The sequence below is a fragment of the Podarcis liolepis genome, assembly GCF_965112155.1.
Source record: "Podarcis liolepis genome assembly, chromosome: 2".
Classification (NCBI taxonomy): Eukaryota; Metazoa; Chordata; class Lepidosauria; order Squamata; family Lacertidae; genus Podarcis; species Podarcis liolepis.
In genome coordinates, this window is record NC_139555.1 from 107,042,238 (window position 1) to 107,057,664 (window position 15,427).

The 15,427-nt window shown below is 48.3% G+C and overlaps 2 protein-coding genes and 1 long non-coding RNA gene across 8 annotated transcripts in view; 2 read left to right on the forward strand and 1 right to left on the reverse strand.

The window, feature by feature from the left end:
- The window catches only part of LOC310702211, a 68,735-nt gene extending 54,744 nt beyond the window's left edge, over window positions 1-13,991 (reverse strand). The window contains exon 1 of the long non-coding RNA XR_014523361.1: window positions 13,909-13,991. This is a non-coding gene — a long non-coding RNA (uncharacterized lncRNA). The remainder of the gene's footprint in view (window positions 1-13,908) is intronic.
- On the forward strand, window positions 2,662-5,852 carry LOC310701858 (uncharacterized protein). Its single transcript, XM_083493313.1, has 2 exons — window positions 2,662-2,985; window positions 4,446-5,852. The coding sequence occupies exon 2, from the start codon at window positions 4,460-4,462 to the stop codon at window positions 5,375-5,377; it is 918 nt and encodes a 305-aa protein (XP_083349439.1). The 5' UTR covers window positions 2,662-2,985; window positions 4,446-4,459; the 3' UTR covers window positions 5,378-5,852.
- On the forward strand, window positions 7,415-15,240 carry LOC310701810 (uncharacterized protein). 6 transcript variants are annotated; one of them, XR_014523113.1, is made up of 4 exons: window positions 7,415-7,669; window positions 11,313-13,924; window positions 13,988-14,052; window positions 14,155-15,240. XR_014523113.1 is itself a non-coding variant. In XM_083493210.1 (2 exons), exon 2 carries the CDS (start codon window positions 11,321-11,323, stop codon window positions 12,332-12,334), a length of 1,014 nt encoding a protein of 337 aa, XP_083349336.1. In that variant the 5' UTR covers window positions 7,415-7,669; window positions 11,313-11,320; the 3' UTR covers window positions 12,335-15,240. The 6 variants fall into 6 exon arrangements, 2 of the variants coding, with proteins under 2 accessions (XP_083349336.1, XP_083349335.1); XR_014523115.1 differs by having other exon boundaries at window positions 7,416-7,622; XR_014523112.1 differs by having other exon boundaries at window positions 11,313-14,052.
- Window positions 15,241-15,427: the final 187 nt, after the last annotated feature.

The window sequence follows — 15,427 nt, forward strand, 5'->3', positions numbered from 1 at the left end:
ACTCATACACTACATACGCTACGCTTCTGTTATAAATTCATAGAAAATCAATCATACATTGGATCTGCACTGTTCCACTTTTATTTTACTCCATGAAGGAAGGACTACAAAATGGGGAAGGTTTGATACAGGGCAGCCATAATCCCTTGATCATACCAGCACATGCGCAGGAGCCCTGCCCAGTTGCTATGCCAACCCTGATGGTCCTAGACAGAAGACCATCAAGATCACAAAGAACTTGCATATGGGAGTGGATTCAGCAGGAGTGGAACAAAGGACAATGACCAGCTCTTCCCTCTGGGGGCAGGAAACTGCAAGCTCCCCTTTGTCACCTGGAAAGTACTCATGGGGAGGGGGAAAGGAGGAACCAGCCAGGTGACAGGACACTCAGGTTACCACCACAACTCCTCCCTCAACCCCTCCTTAGAGAGCCAGTGTGGTGTAGTGGTTAAGAGAGGCAGTCTCGTAATCTGGGGAACCGGGTTCGCGTTTCCGCTCCTCCACATGCAGCTGCTGGGTGACCTTGGGCCAGTCACACTTCTCTGAAGTCTCTCAGCCCCACTCACCTCACAGAGTGTTTGTTGTGGGGGAGGAAGGGAAAGGAGAATGTTAGCCGCTTTGAGACTCCTGAAGGGGAGTGAAAGGCGGGATATCAAATCCAAACTCTTCTTCTTCCTTTTTGTGATGTAGTTGTGATGTAGTCTTAGGGGTGTAGTTTGGGTGATTAGTAACTAATTAAAGTTGGGGGTCTTGTTTTGTTCTGGGCTTCCATTTTGCTTCATCTTGTTGCGGGTGGGAGTCCTGCCATGACAGTATCCAATAAAGGCCAAGCCTACAGGCTGCTGTTTTGCTCCAAGTTATCCTGGTTGGTGTCTTTGTTTTTGTCCAAGGGAGCCCTCGGATTTTTCCGTTAACACTTTCAAAGTTCTGTGGCAGGAAGAATGTGCTCAGGAAAGTTTGGCCTGTATCTTTTTAGCTCCCACAGCATTCAGCCTGGGCCCTGGCTCAGTCATGGCTTCCGGAAAGCAAGCTTTGGTTAACACCATTGGGTTTCCTCCATCTGTAAAGCACTCTCGAACTATTGGAGGTTCCCACACACACACTTCGGCTTGCGCTATCTGCTTGCGTGGCAGCACCTCGGTAAAACCACTTTTCACACGTTTATAGCGGAGTATTTCCCTGGAGAAAGGCGACAAGAACAGTAGCTGTTGTCAAATTCCTCAGTCAAGAGTTTCTTTATTGCTTGACTGGTTGCACAAACATTTCTATTGCAAATATATACAAACTAGTTACATTCTTTCTACACCTCTCCAGCACGGTATAAACTCAGCATGTGTGTGTGTGTGCTTTCTTCTTGACGAAGTTGCAGCCAGCAACTTCCTTTTATTTGCACCTCCAGCTGACACCAATCAAGCCATGACTGCCACTCCCACACACTAAAGAAAATTCTGGAACTCTATTTAAAGCTCAAAGGAATTTTGATCTGTTTCTTGAAGGATGTTCTCCTAACCTGGAAAATAATTGCAAAAAGAAAAGGGAAGCCAAAGCCAGCTTGAAAACAGCTTGGCGTTAGACCTGCTTGATGTTTTCTACATTTGTGGAGCCACCACTAGAAAACCCCTGGCCTGGGCGCCTGGCAGAGTATGGTAGAGAACATACGCAAAGAGTTTGGCAGAGGTAAGTGGAAACAATGGCAGCTGGGCCTTTAGGGTAAATGGGGTATCAGAGTTTTTAGGGGCTAACCAGGCTGGGATAGTTGGGATAGCAGGCTTGTTGGTTTTTGAATGTCTGATGTAGATTTTTCAATTTTGTTGTTCTGTATGGGACAATGACAATAAAGATTATCGGATCGTAACCTCAGTGTGCCCTCAGCCATCCTCCTGCTTTCTTACTTGCTACCAGCTTACAATTTACTATATCACCCCAGGAGGTGGTAGCAGTGCCTTGACCACTTCCTCCTCCTTAGTTCCAGTAGGTAGGATGGAGACTTTCCCATCCCAGGAATCCGGTTTGTGGACCAGAAAAGCGAAGTCACCCTTTCATGTGCATCAAGACTCACATCTTTATTATTATTTCATTTTCCTGGAGCTCTGCCCACCCCAAATCCTGGGAACAGGCATGGGTGTAGCCAGCACAGGAGCTAACTCCTTGGGGCGTGGCGGCTTCGACCCACCCCAATAAATATTTGAGAATGGCATTGTCATTGAAACGGTGTGCATGCACCACACCATGTGATGTTCTCGGAAGTGGCACCTTCCCTGTGGAACGCCCTCCCACCAGATGTCAAAGAGAACAACAACTACCAGGCTTTTAGAAGACATCTGAAGGCAGCCCTCTTTAGGGAAGCTTTTAATGTTTGATGTATTATAGTATTTTAATATTCTTTTGGAAGCCGCCCAGAGTGACTGGGGAAGCCCAGCCAGATGGGCGGGGTATAAATAAATAAATAAATAAATAATAATTATGTGGGGCGCGGCTTACCTGCACCCCCCCCCCAATATTTTATTCAAGTTGGTACCCCCTGGTAGCCAGGCTTTATGTTAGTGGGGGGGGCATAACCTCCGTTATTTTGTATCGATTTACTTTATTTAGGGGGGCACCTGCCCTTCCTTGCCCCCCCATGGGGACGGGGGCGGAGGGGTGGGGGCTGGTGAAGAGAAACCCCAGTGCCGAAAGTTGCCGCGGCCACCAGAGGCCTCTCGCTTTAAGCTCGCCAAGCCTAGAGGAAGCTGCTCTTCTCTTCCTCCTCTGCTCAGGAACATCCTGGCTCCGAGTGGGCCACGCCGGCGCCGTCTGCAACGCCGCTTTCTCCTCCGAGGGAGCCTGCAGGCAGAGAGGCAGCCGCCGGGGCGCGCTGCGCTTCCTCCGCCCTCCTCCTCTCGGAGCCCGACCGGAGTGGGAACTGACGCGCCCCAGCCTTTGTCAAGCGGGATAGGCGGGAGGAGGGGAGGGGGTGCGAGGAGGCTCTTGCGGGAACAATCCCGGGTGAGTGAGACAGATGCCAGGAGGAAGCGCTGGGGGGGGGGGGGCAGCGCGATCCAGGATGAAAGTTGCGGGTGGCGCTGGGGATGCGCGCACGCTTGCGCTTGCAAAGGATGGAGTTGGCACGCGTTGCGCGCGGAGGAGAGGGGCGCAGAAGAGCAAGGGAGATGGTTTTCTTTTGTGATTATTTCCACACTAGAGGGGTGGGGCGTGAACTCTCTACTAATGAGAAGTAATAGCTCCGTCTGCAAGGGGGAGAAGGGGAGGTTGCACGACACGATTTGACGCCGATCCAGGTCACATTTCAACCTCTGGCATTGCAGCAAGGGATGCGATCCAGGAGGAGAAAGGTTCTCCGTGGCTACTACTGGCCAAGAGGGCTATGCTGCACATCCAGTGTTGGAGGCAGTACGCTCTGCTATCGAACATTGGGGAATCACACGTGGGGAGAAATAAAAAAATTCCTTCCAGTAGCACCTTAAAGACCAACTAAGTTAGTTCTTGGTATGAGCTTTCGTGTGCATGCACACTTCTTCAGATACACACATGCATGCACACGAAAGCTCATACCAAGAACTAACTTAGTTGGTCTTTAAGGTGCTACTGGAAGGAATTTTTTTATTTTGACTATGGCAGACCAACACGGCTACCTATCTACTACTGACACGTGGGGAGAGTAAGGGTGCAGTCTGGTCCTACTTAAGGGTTTTGCACAGGCATCTGGTTAGTAGATAGATGGCTGGGTAGTTTGCAGTAGATCCAGGTGGGTTTCTGACACCCCACTCACTGTTCAGCAACAGTAGCAACAAAATAACTCTCCCCACCAAAATTAGGCTGCTGAAATGAAGAAAGCAAAGCAGGAGAGAACTTCTGTATGAAGAGTCTGTGGGCAAAATTCAGCTTTGGTACAGTGTTGTTGTTGTTTAGTCGTTTAGTCGAGTCCGACTCTTCGTGACCCCGTGGACCAGAGCACACCAGGCACTCCGATCTTCCACTGCCTCCCTCAGTTTGGTCAAACTCATGCTGGTAGCTTCGAGAACACTGTCCAACCATCTCGTCCTCTGTCTCCCCCTTCTCTTTGTGCCCTCAATCTTTCCCAACATCAGGTTCTTTTCCAGGGAGTCTTCTATTCTCATGAGGTGGCCAAAGTATTGGAGCCTCAGCTTCAGGATCTGTCTTTCCAGTGAGCACTCAGGGCAGATTTCCTTAAGAATGGAGAGGTTTGATCTTCCTGCAGTCCACGGGACTCTCAAGAGTCCCATGTACTGCAAGAAGACTCTGCCAAGAGTCTCCTTCAGCACCACTTGGGTACAGTACTGAGATTTAATTCCTAGGCGCAGAATGTGCTCAGAGATACCCCTGTTCTTTAATTCTAAGGATGTGTTAGAATTATATATTCTAGTAGCTCTGGTTGATAGATACTGTTCTAGTTTAAAACAAGTCTGGATTCTCTTTTCTTTCAGCCACTGAATAGAAAATGGAGGAGACTTTTCAGAAGGAAAGTCCTGAACAGGTGAAACTGCATAAGGCAGCAGCAGAAATATCCCCGTGGAGTTGTTGCCAAGTAGATGATGATTCTGAAAATCAACAGGGGCCAGAAACACAAGCGAACAAGTGCTCTGAATCGGAAAGACCGAAGTGTTTCCCTTCCCAAGGACACTCCGAGGAAGCAAGAAAGCTGCCTGTTCAACAAAAAAATCGGATGTCAAAGAAACAGCACCCTTGCCCTGACTGTGGGAAAGTCTTCAACAGGACCTCAGCCCTCAACGCGCATCAGAGAGTCCACACGGGGGAGAAGCCCTACAAGTGTGCAGAGTGTGGGAAGAGCTTCAGTAAGAGTTCGCACCTCATTGCTCATCAGAGAATCCACACGGGCGAAAGGCCGTACACCTGTATGACTTGTGGGAAAAGCTTCAACCACTCCTCACATGTCATTACCCACCAGAGAACCCACACAGGGGAGAAGCTCTATAAATGTCTCGAGTGTGGGAAAAACTTCCGGTACAGCTCCGATCTCATCAGGCACCAGATTGAGCACGCGGGAGAAAAACCTTACCAGTGCTCCGACTGTGGGAAGTGCTTCAACCGGAGCTCAAACCTCCTCATTCACCAGAGAATACACACGGGCGAGAAACCCTACAAGTGCCTCGAGTGCGGGAGGAGCTTCAGCTACAGCTCCGTCCTCATCAAGCACCAAAAAGTACACACCTCCGAGAAGCCTTATAAATGTCCTGACTGTGGGGAAGGTTTTCACGTGAACGCAAGTCTCCTCACACACCAGAGAGTTCACACAGGAGAGAAACACTACTCGTGCTCGCAGTGTGGGAAAAGTTTCCGATGGATCTCGCACCTTACCAGGCATCAGAAGATCCACACAGCAGCGAAACCTGTTTAAACGCTTGGAACACTGGGAAATCATCCGTGTGTGCTCAGATCTTAAGTTGGAGTATACTTTTGTTTAGTGTAGTCTTCCATTATCGATCCTTTGATCTCTTGTCTAATTTTACAGTGTAGGACACTTGGGGGAAGGAATTTTTCCATATTATTCTTTTGTATTTGTTTGTTTGTGTGTGTGCACACACACACACATATGAAAATATCACTGTATCAGTAATAAAACACTTAAATCCAACAGCTGACTTTTGATGGCTCAAGATAAGCCAGGGCAAACCATATTTGTTAGTTATTTATTTGAAAAAATTGTTTGCATTTTATATTTGTTACCTTCCTGAGCCGAAGAGATTGACTCAAATAAATACCATAGGTGCTATCTCCTCCTCCTCCTCCTCTGTGCTGTTGTCCTGGTGCCCTTCTGCTTAACAAATTGGAACTGCAAGCTAAGGGAAATAGGATGCAACTCTGGAATGTCTTTTGTAAGTCTCCCATTGTAAGACCTCTTCCCAAAACTTTGGAGAGTCGCTCAGAGAGCTCTCAGGAAAAGCACTTCCACAGGCCTGCTTCCTGAAATGCCGGAGACTTACATTGGTTCCCAGTACGTTTCCAAGCACAATTCAAAGTGTTGGCGCTGACCTTTAAAGCCCTAAACGGCCTGGGACCAGTATACCTGAAGGAGCGTCTCCACCTCCATCGTTCTGCCCAGACACTGAGGTCCAGCTCTGAGGGCCTTCTGGTGGTTCACTCAATGCGAGAAGTGAAGCTATAGGGGATCAGGCAGAGGGCCACCTTGGTAGTGGCGCCCGCCCTGTAGAACGCCCTCCCATCAGATGTCAAGGAAATGAGCAACTATGTAACCTTTAGAAGACATCTGAAGGCAACCCTGTTTAGGGAAGTTTTTAGTGTGTGTTTTATTAGGCTTTTATATATGTTGGAAGCCTCCCAGAGTGGCAACCCAGTCAGATGGGTGGGGTAAAATAACAATAACAACAATGACAATGACAATTTACTACTACCACCATTAAGGCAGAGAGTTGCTCCATGTAGGACACACTTATCTTTGCAACTCCCTTGTCATATCCTGGCTTTTTAATCCTTTCTGCGTTGCTAAACATGTATGGCAGGGCTGGTGGCCTTTTTGCCCTCAAGGCCAAATACAGCAGTGGGTGAGTCCATGGGGAGCACAAGCCACTGGGCACTGGTGGGTCCACTGACTGGGTGTGGCTTGGTTCCACTCTTGCCCGTTGCCTCAGGCAACACACTATATTGGTCCAACCCAGCACTCCAACATCAAGCATCTCATCTTGGAACGCTGCAGAGGAAGAATGCAAATTCTAGCAAAGATATGTATGGGCAAAAAGTCTTATGAAGGTAATGGGGCCCTACTGAAGGTAATGGGGCCCTTTATATGCCCAGCTGTCCTTTGTCAGCAACAGATTGTCACTGTTTTTTGTGTGTTGAATATATGCTATATGGAAATTTATGGACCTAATAGGTATCTAAAGTCATTTGCACATAATATATGTATTTTATCAAAGTAATTGTTGAACTGAAATACAATTAAGAAGTATATTAATAGTGAACTTTGGGGGGGGGGACACCAAGAGAGTGGGGGCCCTAAGCTATACCTTGTTTAGCTTATACGTAAATCCGGCACTGATTTCAGTGTGTATATAAGAAAATTATGCTTTTGAATAGTCCCTACAGCATTATTCTTTTAAACCTCCCTGCGATAATAGTAAACCCGCACTGCAAGCAAATGACTGGCAGGAACGCTCTGCCCCGAAGCACTGGCTTTCTGCTTGCGAGGAGCGTTCGGCATTCAGAAATGTAATACGAAACGTGCGTGTTTGGTCCTTCCCTCCCTGTTTAAATACTGAGCTGGTTAAATTATATTCAAAAAAATAATAATGAAAAAGAAAGGAAAAGCTGGCCATCCTCTTTAAAAAGTCTCTGGACCGGGTGCCAAAATCGGGTGCTTTCCGGTCTGGCGCCGTGCCAGCAGAGGGCTCTTGCTCGTCGATCCCGGGGAAGTCGCTGCTCTTTTTCCACCCCAGCTCCGATCAGCTGGTTTGGGAGGACGGACGAACTTCCTGGAGTATCAACAACAGAGCGGCCGCCATCGCTGCGGCTGCAGGGAGCGCAGAGCCGCCAGGCCGAGCCCGCTTCCTCGCCGGACCGGAGTGAAGACTGCCCTCAGAGAACGCGCCGGGCTTGGCGAACGCTGCCAGCTGGAAACTGCTCAGGTGATCCGTGGGGTGGAGGGCAAGGAAGTGACTTGCTCTCTTTGCAGGTAACGCTTTGAAGCGGACCACCCACCCACTTCCAGGGTGGGCTTCTGTCCGGCGCTGCGTCCTGTTAAAATCAACGTTTTCCAATACCAAGAAGTCCATGATTGCTTGTTGTTAACTGTGTGAATTGGCAAACCCCCCCTCAAGACCCCCCCCGGGGAATGTATATTTAATTTGGCATATGCTGAATTAAAATTCTACTGGATTTTGGTAGGAGGTTCTACTGGATTTTGCTAGGATCAGAAAGTCAGAAAGTCTGCGGTTCGAATCCCTGCAACGGGATGAGCTCCCGTTGCTCGGTCCCTGCTCTTGCCATCCTAGCAGTTCGAAAGCACGTCAAAATGCAAGTAGATAAATAGGTACCGCTCCGGTGGGAAGGTAAACGGCATTTCAGTGCGCTGCTCCGGTTCGCCAGAAGCAGCTTAGTCAAGCTGGCCACATGACCCAGAGGCTGTACCCCGGCTCCCTCGGCCAATAAAGCGAGATGAGCGCCGCAACCCCAGAGTCGGCCACGACTGGACCTAATGGTCAGGGGTCATGAAAAGAAGACACACACAACCATTCATTCATTATTTTCATACATGTGTGTGTGTGTATACAGTCATACCTTGGGTTGAATACGCTTCAGGTTGAGTGTTTTCGGGTTGCGCTCCGCGGTGACCCGGAAGTAATGGAGTGCGTTACTTCTGAGTTTCACACATGTGCAGACACTCAAAATGATGTCACGCGCATGCATGGAAGCGGCAAATTGCAGCACGTGCAGACGTGTGTTGCGTTCGGTTCAGGATCCGAATTAGGCTCTGGAACGGATTCTGTTCGCATCCAGAGGTACCACTGTATGTGTGTGGGTGTATGTATATTTTATTATTTATTAAATTTGTATACCACAGGTCTTGGGGTGGTTCACAACATAAAAACAACATAAAAACACGAAATACATACTAAAAATCAGAACGACCCAATAACCCCCCCCCCTGCTTCCCCAACACAACAACAACTCTGATTAAATTGTATGGTAGTGGGGGTCTGGCTGCTCGTGAAACGGTTACGTCAGGGGTCAGCAAACTTTTTCAGCAGGGGGCCGGTCCACTGTCCCTCAGACCTTGTGGGGGGCCAGACTATATTTTTTTGGGGGAAATGAACAAATTCCTATGTCCCACAAATAACCCAGAGATGCATTTTAAATAAAATGACATATTCTACTCATGTAAAAACACGCTGATTCCCAGACCATCCGTGGGCTGGATTGAGAAGGCGATTGGGCTGGATCCGGGCCCCGGGCCTTAGTTTGCCCACCCACGGGTTACATTTTTTAAAATTTATTCAGGTCCATAGCAGCAGGCATGGATCAAGATCTCCCCAGTCACCCTGTGGAGGCCTGCAAGGAATTGTCTGCCAATTGCAGTTGCATCACATATCTCCTTCACTAGATGTTTGAAGGATGCACATGCCTTCTTCGTTTTCTAAGCGTCTTCAGCGTGATAAATACTGATCCCACGCAGATCCATCTACAGTGCTCCATAAAACGTGAAACTGCCTCCAGATACCAAAACAGTGCTATTTTTCTAGAAAAAGAGGTTCTGGAGCTCACCCTTTTCCCTTGTCCTCTTAAAATGGCAATGGCGCCCACCTGAGAGGTGCCAGAGGTGAGTTCTGGCTAAAAAAAATATCTCTGCACAGTGCCTAGGGAAGGGACGGGGAACCACCTGAAGCTATCCAGGTGTTGTTGGACTCTAACTCCCATCAGCCCCAGCCAACATAGTCAGTAGTCAGGGATGATGGGAGTTGTAGTTCATCAACATCTGGAGGGCCACAGGTTCCCCATCCCTGACCAGGAGTGTTGAGGATGATGCAGAGGTGGCTGTTGTTCAGGTGCAGAGGTGCTGTGCCACTGAAGACCCCCCTTTTTTTGGAAGTGGCAGGAAGAAGGGGGCTATTGGCTCCAAGCCTTCCTTGTCTTACTGAGGCATCTTTTTTAACCACTCTGGGAGACAAGAGCCTTTTATCTGATGCAACAAAACTGCTCTTTGGGGATGAGTGGGGAAATAATGTGTATGTTTGTGAGGAATGCTTTCAGGCCTTTCCTCTAGGACGGTGTACTCTCACCCACTCTGCTGCTGCTTTTAAGTCTTTAAATAGTCAGAAAACCCGGCCACATAACATGAGTAGTTGAGCTCCCTAAGATCCACTTTACCTAGAAGTAAACGCACACACGTTGCTAGGTTTGATAACCTCTTAGAGGTGCCATTTGCTGTTTTAAGTGGTATACAAATCTGGTTAAATAAACAAAACAGCATAAAAATATCTAAGGGGTAAAAATGGAAGAACTGTCATTGGTTACTACCATTACCGCGCACTCAACTTTCCCAAATGTATTTTTGTTACCTGACGTTTTTAATAGATGGAGTTAAGCATTGGACTTGTGTAATTTTTGATGATACTTTGGGATGCATTCGGTTAGCAGTGTCACTCGAAACCTCTGATTGGGTTGGCATCTAGATACCCCAAAAAGTTGTTTATTGTGTGCAATGTACAGTGCTACCTCGGGTTAAGAACTTAATTCGTTCTGGAGGTCCGTTCTTAACCTGAAACTGTTCTTAACCTGAAGCACCACTTTAGCTAATGGGGCCTCCCGCTGCTGCCGCATGATTTCTGTTCTCATCCTGAAGCAAAGTTCTTAACCCGAGGTACTATTTCTGGGTTAGCGGAGTCTAAACTGAAGTGTTTGTAACCCGAGGTACCACTGTACATTATCAGTGTAGCCAGGCAAGGCTGGTAGCCTTGTGGTAAATACTTGCATGTGTTATACAGTACTTCTGCTCTCTCCACGATCTGCGGCAATTGTCTATTCTCCACACCTTTCACCCACACTGGTGTATATTATTATTATTATTATTATTATTATTATTATTATTATTATTATTATTATTACAGTGGACCTCTGGTTGTGAACGGGATCCGTTTCAGAGGCCCGTTCGCAACATGAAAAGCCCGCACCCTGAAGCGCCATATCTGCGCAGGTGTGCGGCACAATTTGGTGCTTGTGCACATGCGCAAAGCGCAATTTAGCACTTCTACGCATGTGCCAGCGGCGAAACCCAGAAGTAACACTTTCCGGTACTTCTGGGTCGCTGCGGGACGCAACCTGAAAAAAGGCAACATGAAGCAAACGTAACATGAGGTATGACTGTTTATTTGTTGTTGTTGTTGTTGTTGTTATACTGCCCTATACCAATAGATGTCAGGGCAGTTCACAGCACAAAATTTAGAAAATGCTTCCCTCTCACTCAATATCAGAACGGTGTGAGGCAACTTTTTAAAAAAGTTGAAAGCAGCATAACCCTGTAAACAAATTTTACTGGTTTAAAAATGTGGGGAAGCAGGTGGAGATCTGCCTTGACTACTTTCTAAAAGTCCCCGAAGAGGAGATTGAAAAACCTAGAATGCTTCTGGTTTTGAGCTCTGTTTGTCTTCCTGTTTCGGGAAGCTTTTAATGTTTGATGTATTATAGTATTTTAATATTCTTTTGGAAGCCGCCCAGAGTGGCTGGGGAAGCCCAGCCAGATGGGCGGGGTATAAATAATAAATTCTTCTTCTTCTTCTTCTTCTTATTATTATTATTATTATTATTATCATCATCAACAGGCGATGGGATGGCGGCTGAGCTGAAGGAACAGAGATGCGTGAAGGAAGAGCCCGGAACGACGGCGGTGCTGGCAGGCGGCTCGGAAGAGACGGTCTCCCACAGCTGCAAGCGGGAGAGAGAGAACAGGGGCCGAGACTTGCCAGAGAAGCGAGAGAGAGCTGAGAAAAGCCGAGAAGAAGCTGCTCTGCCACGCAAGGAGCAGGGCTTTGGGAATCTTGACCAAATCGTGATCCAGCAGCTGATCCACATTGGAGGAGGCGGGAGGAGGCGCAGCAAGCCGGGGGAGAACTTCCACCAGGCCTCGGGCCTCGGCAAGGCTTCAATCGTCCGCCTGGGAGAGAAGCCGTACCTGTGCATCGTCTGCGAGAAAACCTTCCGCAACCACTCGGGCCTCATGGTCCACCAGCGGATCCACACGGGGGAGAAACCCTACAAATGCCCCGACTGCGAGAAGAGCTTCAATCAGCGCTCGCACCTGACCTCCCACCGCGGCACCCACACCGGAGAGAAGCCCTTCAAGTGCTTTGCCTGCGGGAAGAGCTTCAGCTACAACTCGGGGCTGGTGATCCACCAGCGCATCCACACGGGGGAGAAGCCGTACCAGTGCCCCGGGTGCGAGAAGAGCTTCAGCCAGAAATCCCACCTGCTGTCGCACCAGAGGACCCACGTCGGGGAGAAGTCCTTCAAGTGCCTGGACTGCGGGAAGAGCTTCAGCTACAACTCGGGCCTGGTCATCCACCAGCGCATCCACACCGGGGAGAAGCCATACAAATGCTCGGACTGCGGGAAGAGCTTCAACCAGCGCTCCCACCTCGTGTCGCACCGCGGCGTCCACACGGGGCGCAAGCCCTACTCGTGCCGGGATTGTGGGAAGAGCTTCAGCTTCAACTCGGGCCTCGTCATACACCAGCGGCTGCACACGGGAGAGAAGCCTTATGAGTGCTCCGAGTGTGGGAAGAGTTTCAATCAGAAATCGCACCTTATTTCACACCAGAGAGTCCACGCCGGGCAAAAGCTCTGACTAGCTGGCGGCAGATACCATATGTTTCCGTGCATAACACAACACGCCCCCTATTTGGGGGGACTACATTTTAAGAAAATGGGGGGAGATGGCCCAGAGTTGTTGAGCTTTTTTGGGGGGGGGGGAATGCAGAAAATCACTCGCCCAACTCAAAAATGCTGAGAATCGCACGCGTCACTAAAGCTAACAAGCGTCTGCCCGCCCGCCACCAGCAGCCAGTAATCGCCCGCCCAATTGGCACAGCAGAAGCCAATCTGAAACACCCCTTGCCGCAGCCACCAATCACCCACCCAACTGACGCAGCAACAGCCAATCCGAAGCAGCCCTTGCCACAGACACGAATCACCCACCCAATCACCGGTGACAAGCTGCTGCTCACAGCTGAGACACATTGTTCGTCCCTCCTCTGCACTATCTGTGTATAAGACAAAGTCCAATTTTTAACATTCTTTTTGAGTAAAAACTCTTGCCTTTTACACGGAAAAGTACAGTATGCCTCCTATTTAGCTGTGGTTCCTGCACAGGGGTTGGACTAGATAGCGTTTCCAGCTCTGCAATTCTATTGACAGGACTATAATTTCACCTCTAAAAAGGATCTAGAACAGGGTTTCCCATACTTTTGTCTCTAGCAGTTTTTGGACTACAGTTCCCATCGTCTCTGACTCCTGGCCCTGCTAGCTGGGGATGATAGGAGTTGTAGTCCAAAAACAGTTGGAGACCCGCGTTTGGGAAACCCTGATCTAGAACACTGGTCTCTAAGCGGTAGCTTGCAGGTTATGACGCACCGCCAGTATTCCTCAAAGTGTGTGCTGTGTGGCAGTGGCATGGTTTTATTAGAATTTTGAAGGTGAATTTATACAGGTGTGTATAAACTGCACATTCGATGACAGCTGCCTTTCTTTTTGCTACAGATCAACAGCACTGCACTGAGGAGGAGGGCTGAAGGGAGAGAGAGAAAAATCTAGGCATTCAACAAGAAGATAGTTACTGCTGAAACCCAGTATTAAAAATCCAACATTAATCTCTCCCTCCCCCCACTTTTCTGAGGTGAAAAAACCCTTAGACTTAAAGCTAAAAGATTTATTGATCAATTGCTATAGGAAAGTATTTAAAACTACCTGTTAAACATTTCATATTGGCCTGTCAGGGTATGCTTCTTAGCCGGTGTGGAATCTCTAGCCTGTTTCAGAAAGTTGCATCAGTGTAGGGAGGAGAGTGAATCTTCCTTTCTGGCTCTGTTTGCCGTGCCTGAAAAAGGGATCCTAGCTGTGCACAGCTGTGTGTGAGCAGATCCCCTTTTCAGATGTTACACTGAATGCAGGGCTGATCGGCCAGTAAAGTGTGCAATGTCACAAGGCACATTCCCCCCCCCTCTCTTTTCCTGTTCAGCCTGCAAGTGGAGGCAACTTTGGGAAGAGGGCTTCTTAAGTGAAAAAAATAGAGTCAGATGTGATGTTGGATCCTCTAGATTGGATTACTGCAATGTACTCTGCATGGGGCTGCCTCATGGGGCTGGTCGCAGCAGCCAAGCTTGTGACTTGGGGCCCTATTTCTTAAGAGCAGTCTTTCTCAACCTGTGGCTCCCCAGATGTTGTTGAACTACAATTCCCATCACCCCTTGCTAGCAAGGCCAGAGCTCAGGGATGATGGGAGTTGTAGTCCAACAACATCTGGGGACCCACAGGTTGAGAACCACTGCTTTAGAGCGTATAACTACAGTGGACGTCTGCACGCGCGCAGGTTGCGATTTGGCGCTTCTGTGCATCCACGACTGCCAAAACCCGGAAGTAACCCAGTCCCGTACTTCCAGGTTTCGGCAGTCTGCAACCCGAAAAAATGCAACCTGAAGCAGACGCAGCATGAAGTATGACTGTACATTGTTCAGTTACCGGTTTGTTTGTGAGCAAAACTCAAAAGTGTTGGCTACTCTACAAATGCCATTAAAAATCGTTTGGGATCTGAAGGGCCATCTGCTCCCTGAGGCCACCCACCCACTGCAGTTGCCCTCAGATGCTCTGCTTCTTGTCCCAACTCTGACTGGCTGGCACATGAGGCAAGGACTTTTCAGTTCTGGCACCTAGTTTGTGGAACACCTTGCCAAAAAGGCCCTGTTGGCCCCCCTCATTCTTAGTCTCTCGACATTTTTAGAAAAGGGAAACATTTTGTTCCACTGTGCCTTTTAATACCAGGCTTTTGTTGTTGTATAGGTGTTTTGTTTTTTTTAATTTTCAGATTGTCGTTTGTGTTAACTGATGCTGTGAACTGCCCTGATGCCCATGTGAAGAACCGAAAGCTGGGGGAAGTAACTATTTTAATAAATAAAACAGTATTTATCAATATTTTGTTATAAGAGACTGTTACAACTTAACTGGGGGGGAAACCCAACATCTATATACAGCCTGTTGCTGTATATACATTTACTAGTGCATATTACAGTACTGCAGTCTCTCAAGTTGGTTTGTTATAATATATAAACTCTATTCGGAAGTTTCCCTTGCACTTTGGGCAAACTTGGGAGGTGGAAGCAGGGCTGTGCTGATGAGCCCCACCCGTGGGGCCCACATGCAAAGTGCAAAGAAGTGCAAGCAGGCAGCCTTTGCCTGCATGAACAAAGGGGGCTACACTATCAGGAATCCTAGTTGTGTAGGATTCCTGATTGCATGGAAGCCTGTGTGTATGTTTGTGAAGGCTGCCTCCTTGCATGTTTGCACTGTCCCTTCAGATGCCAGCAACTTACCAACTTACTAACGGAGGCCAGGGCTGGCTGATGGTTCCCCTCTCTCTTTCTCGCGTTTGTCCAACTTCTGAATAGGGCTATGAACGGTTACATTTTTGTATCTGAAGTATAGACACTGCCTGTAATCACCCTGCCTGCTTGCAATAAATGGAGTGTGTGCAATGACCAATCGCCTTATTTTGTATTCTATTTTCACAGTAGATATTGGTTGCATCCTCAGATTTTTTTTTACTCCCCCTGCCCCCTGCCACTTCTGCCACCAGGCAAAACTTCATGAAGGCAGCATCACATGGATGTGTGAAGGAACCATCAAAGATCCAACAGCACAAGCAGAATTTTGGAGATTGCTTCCTGTT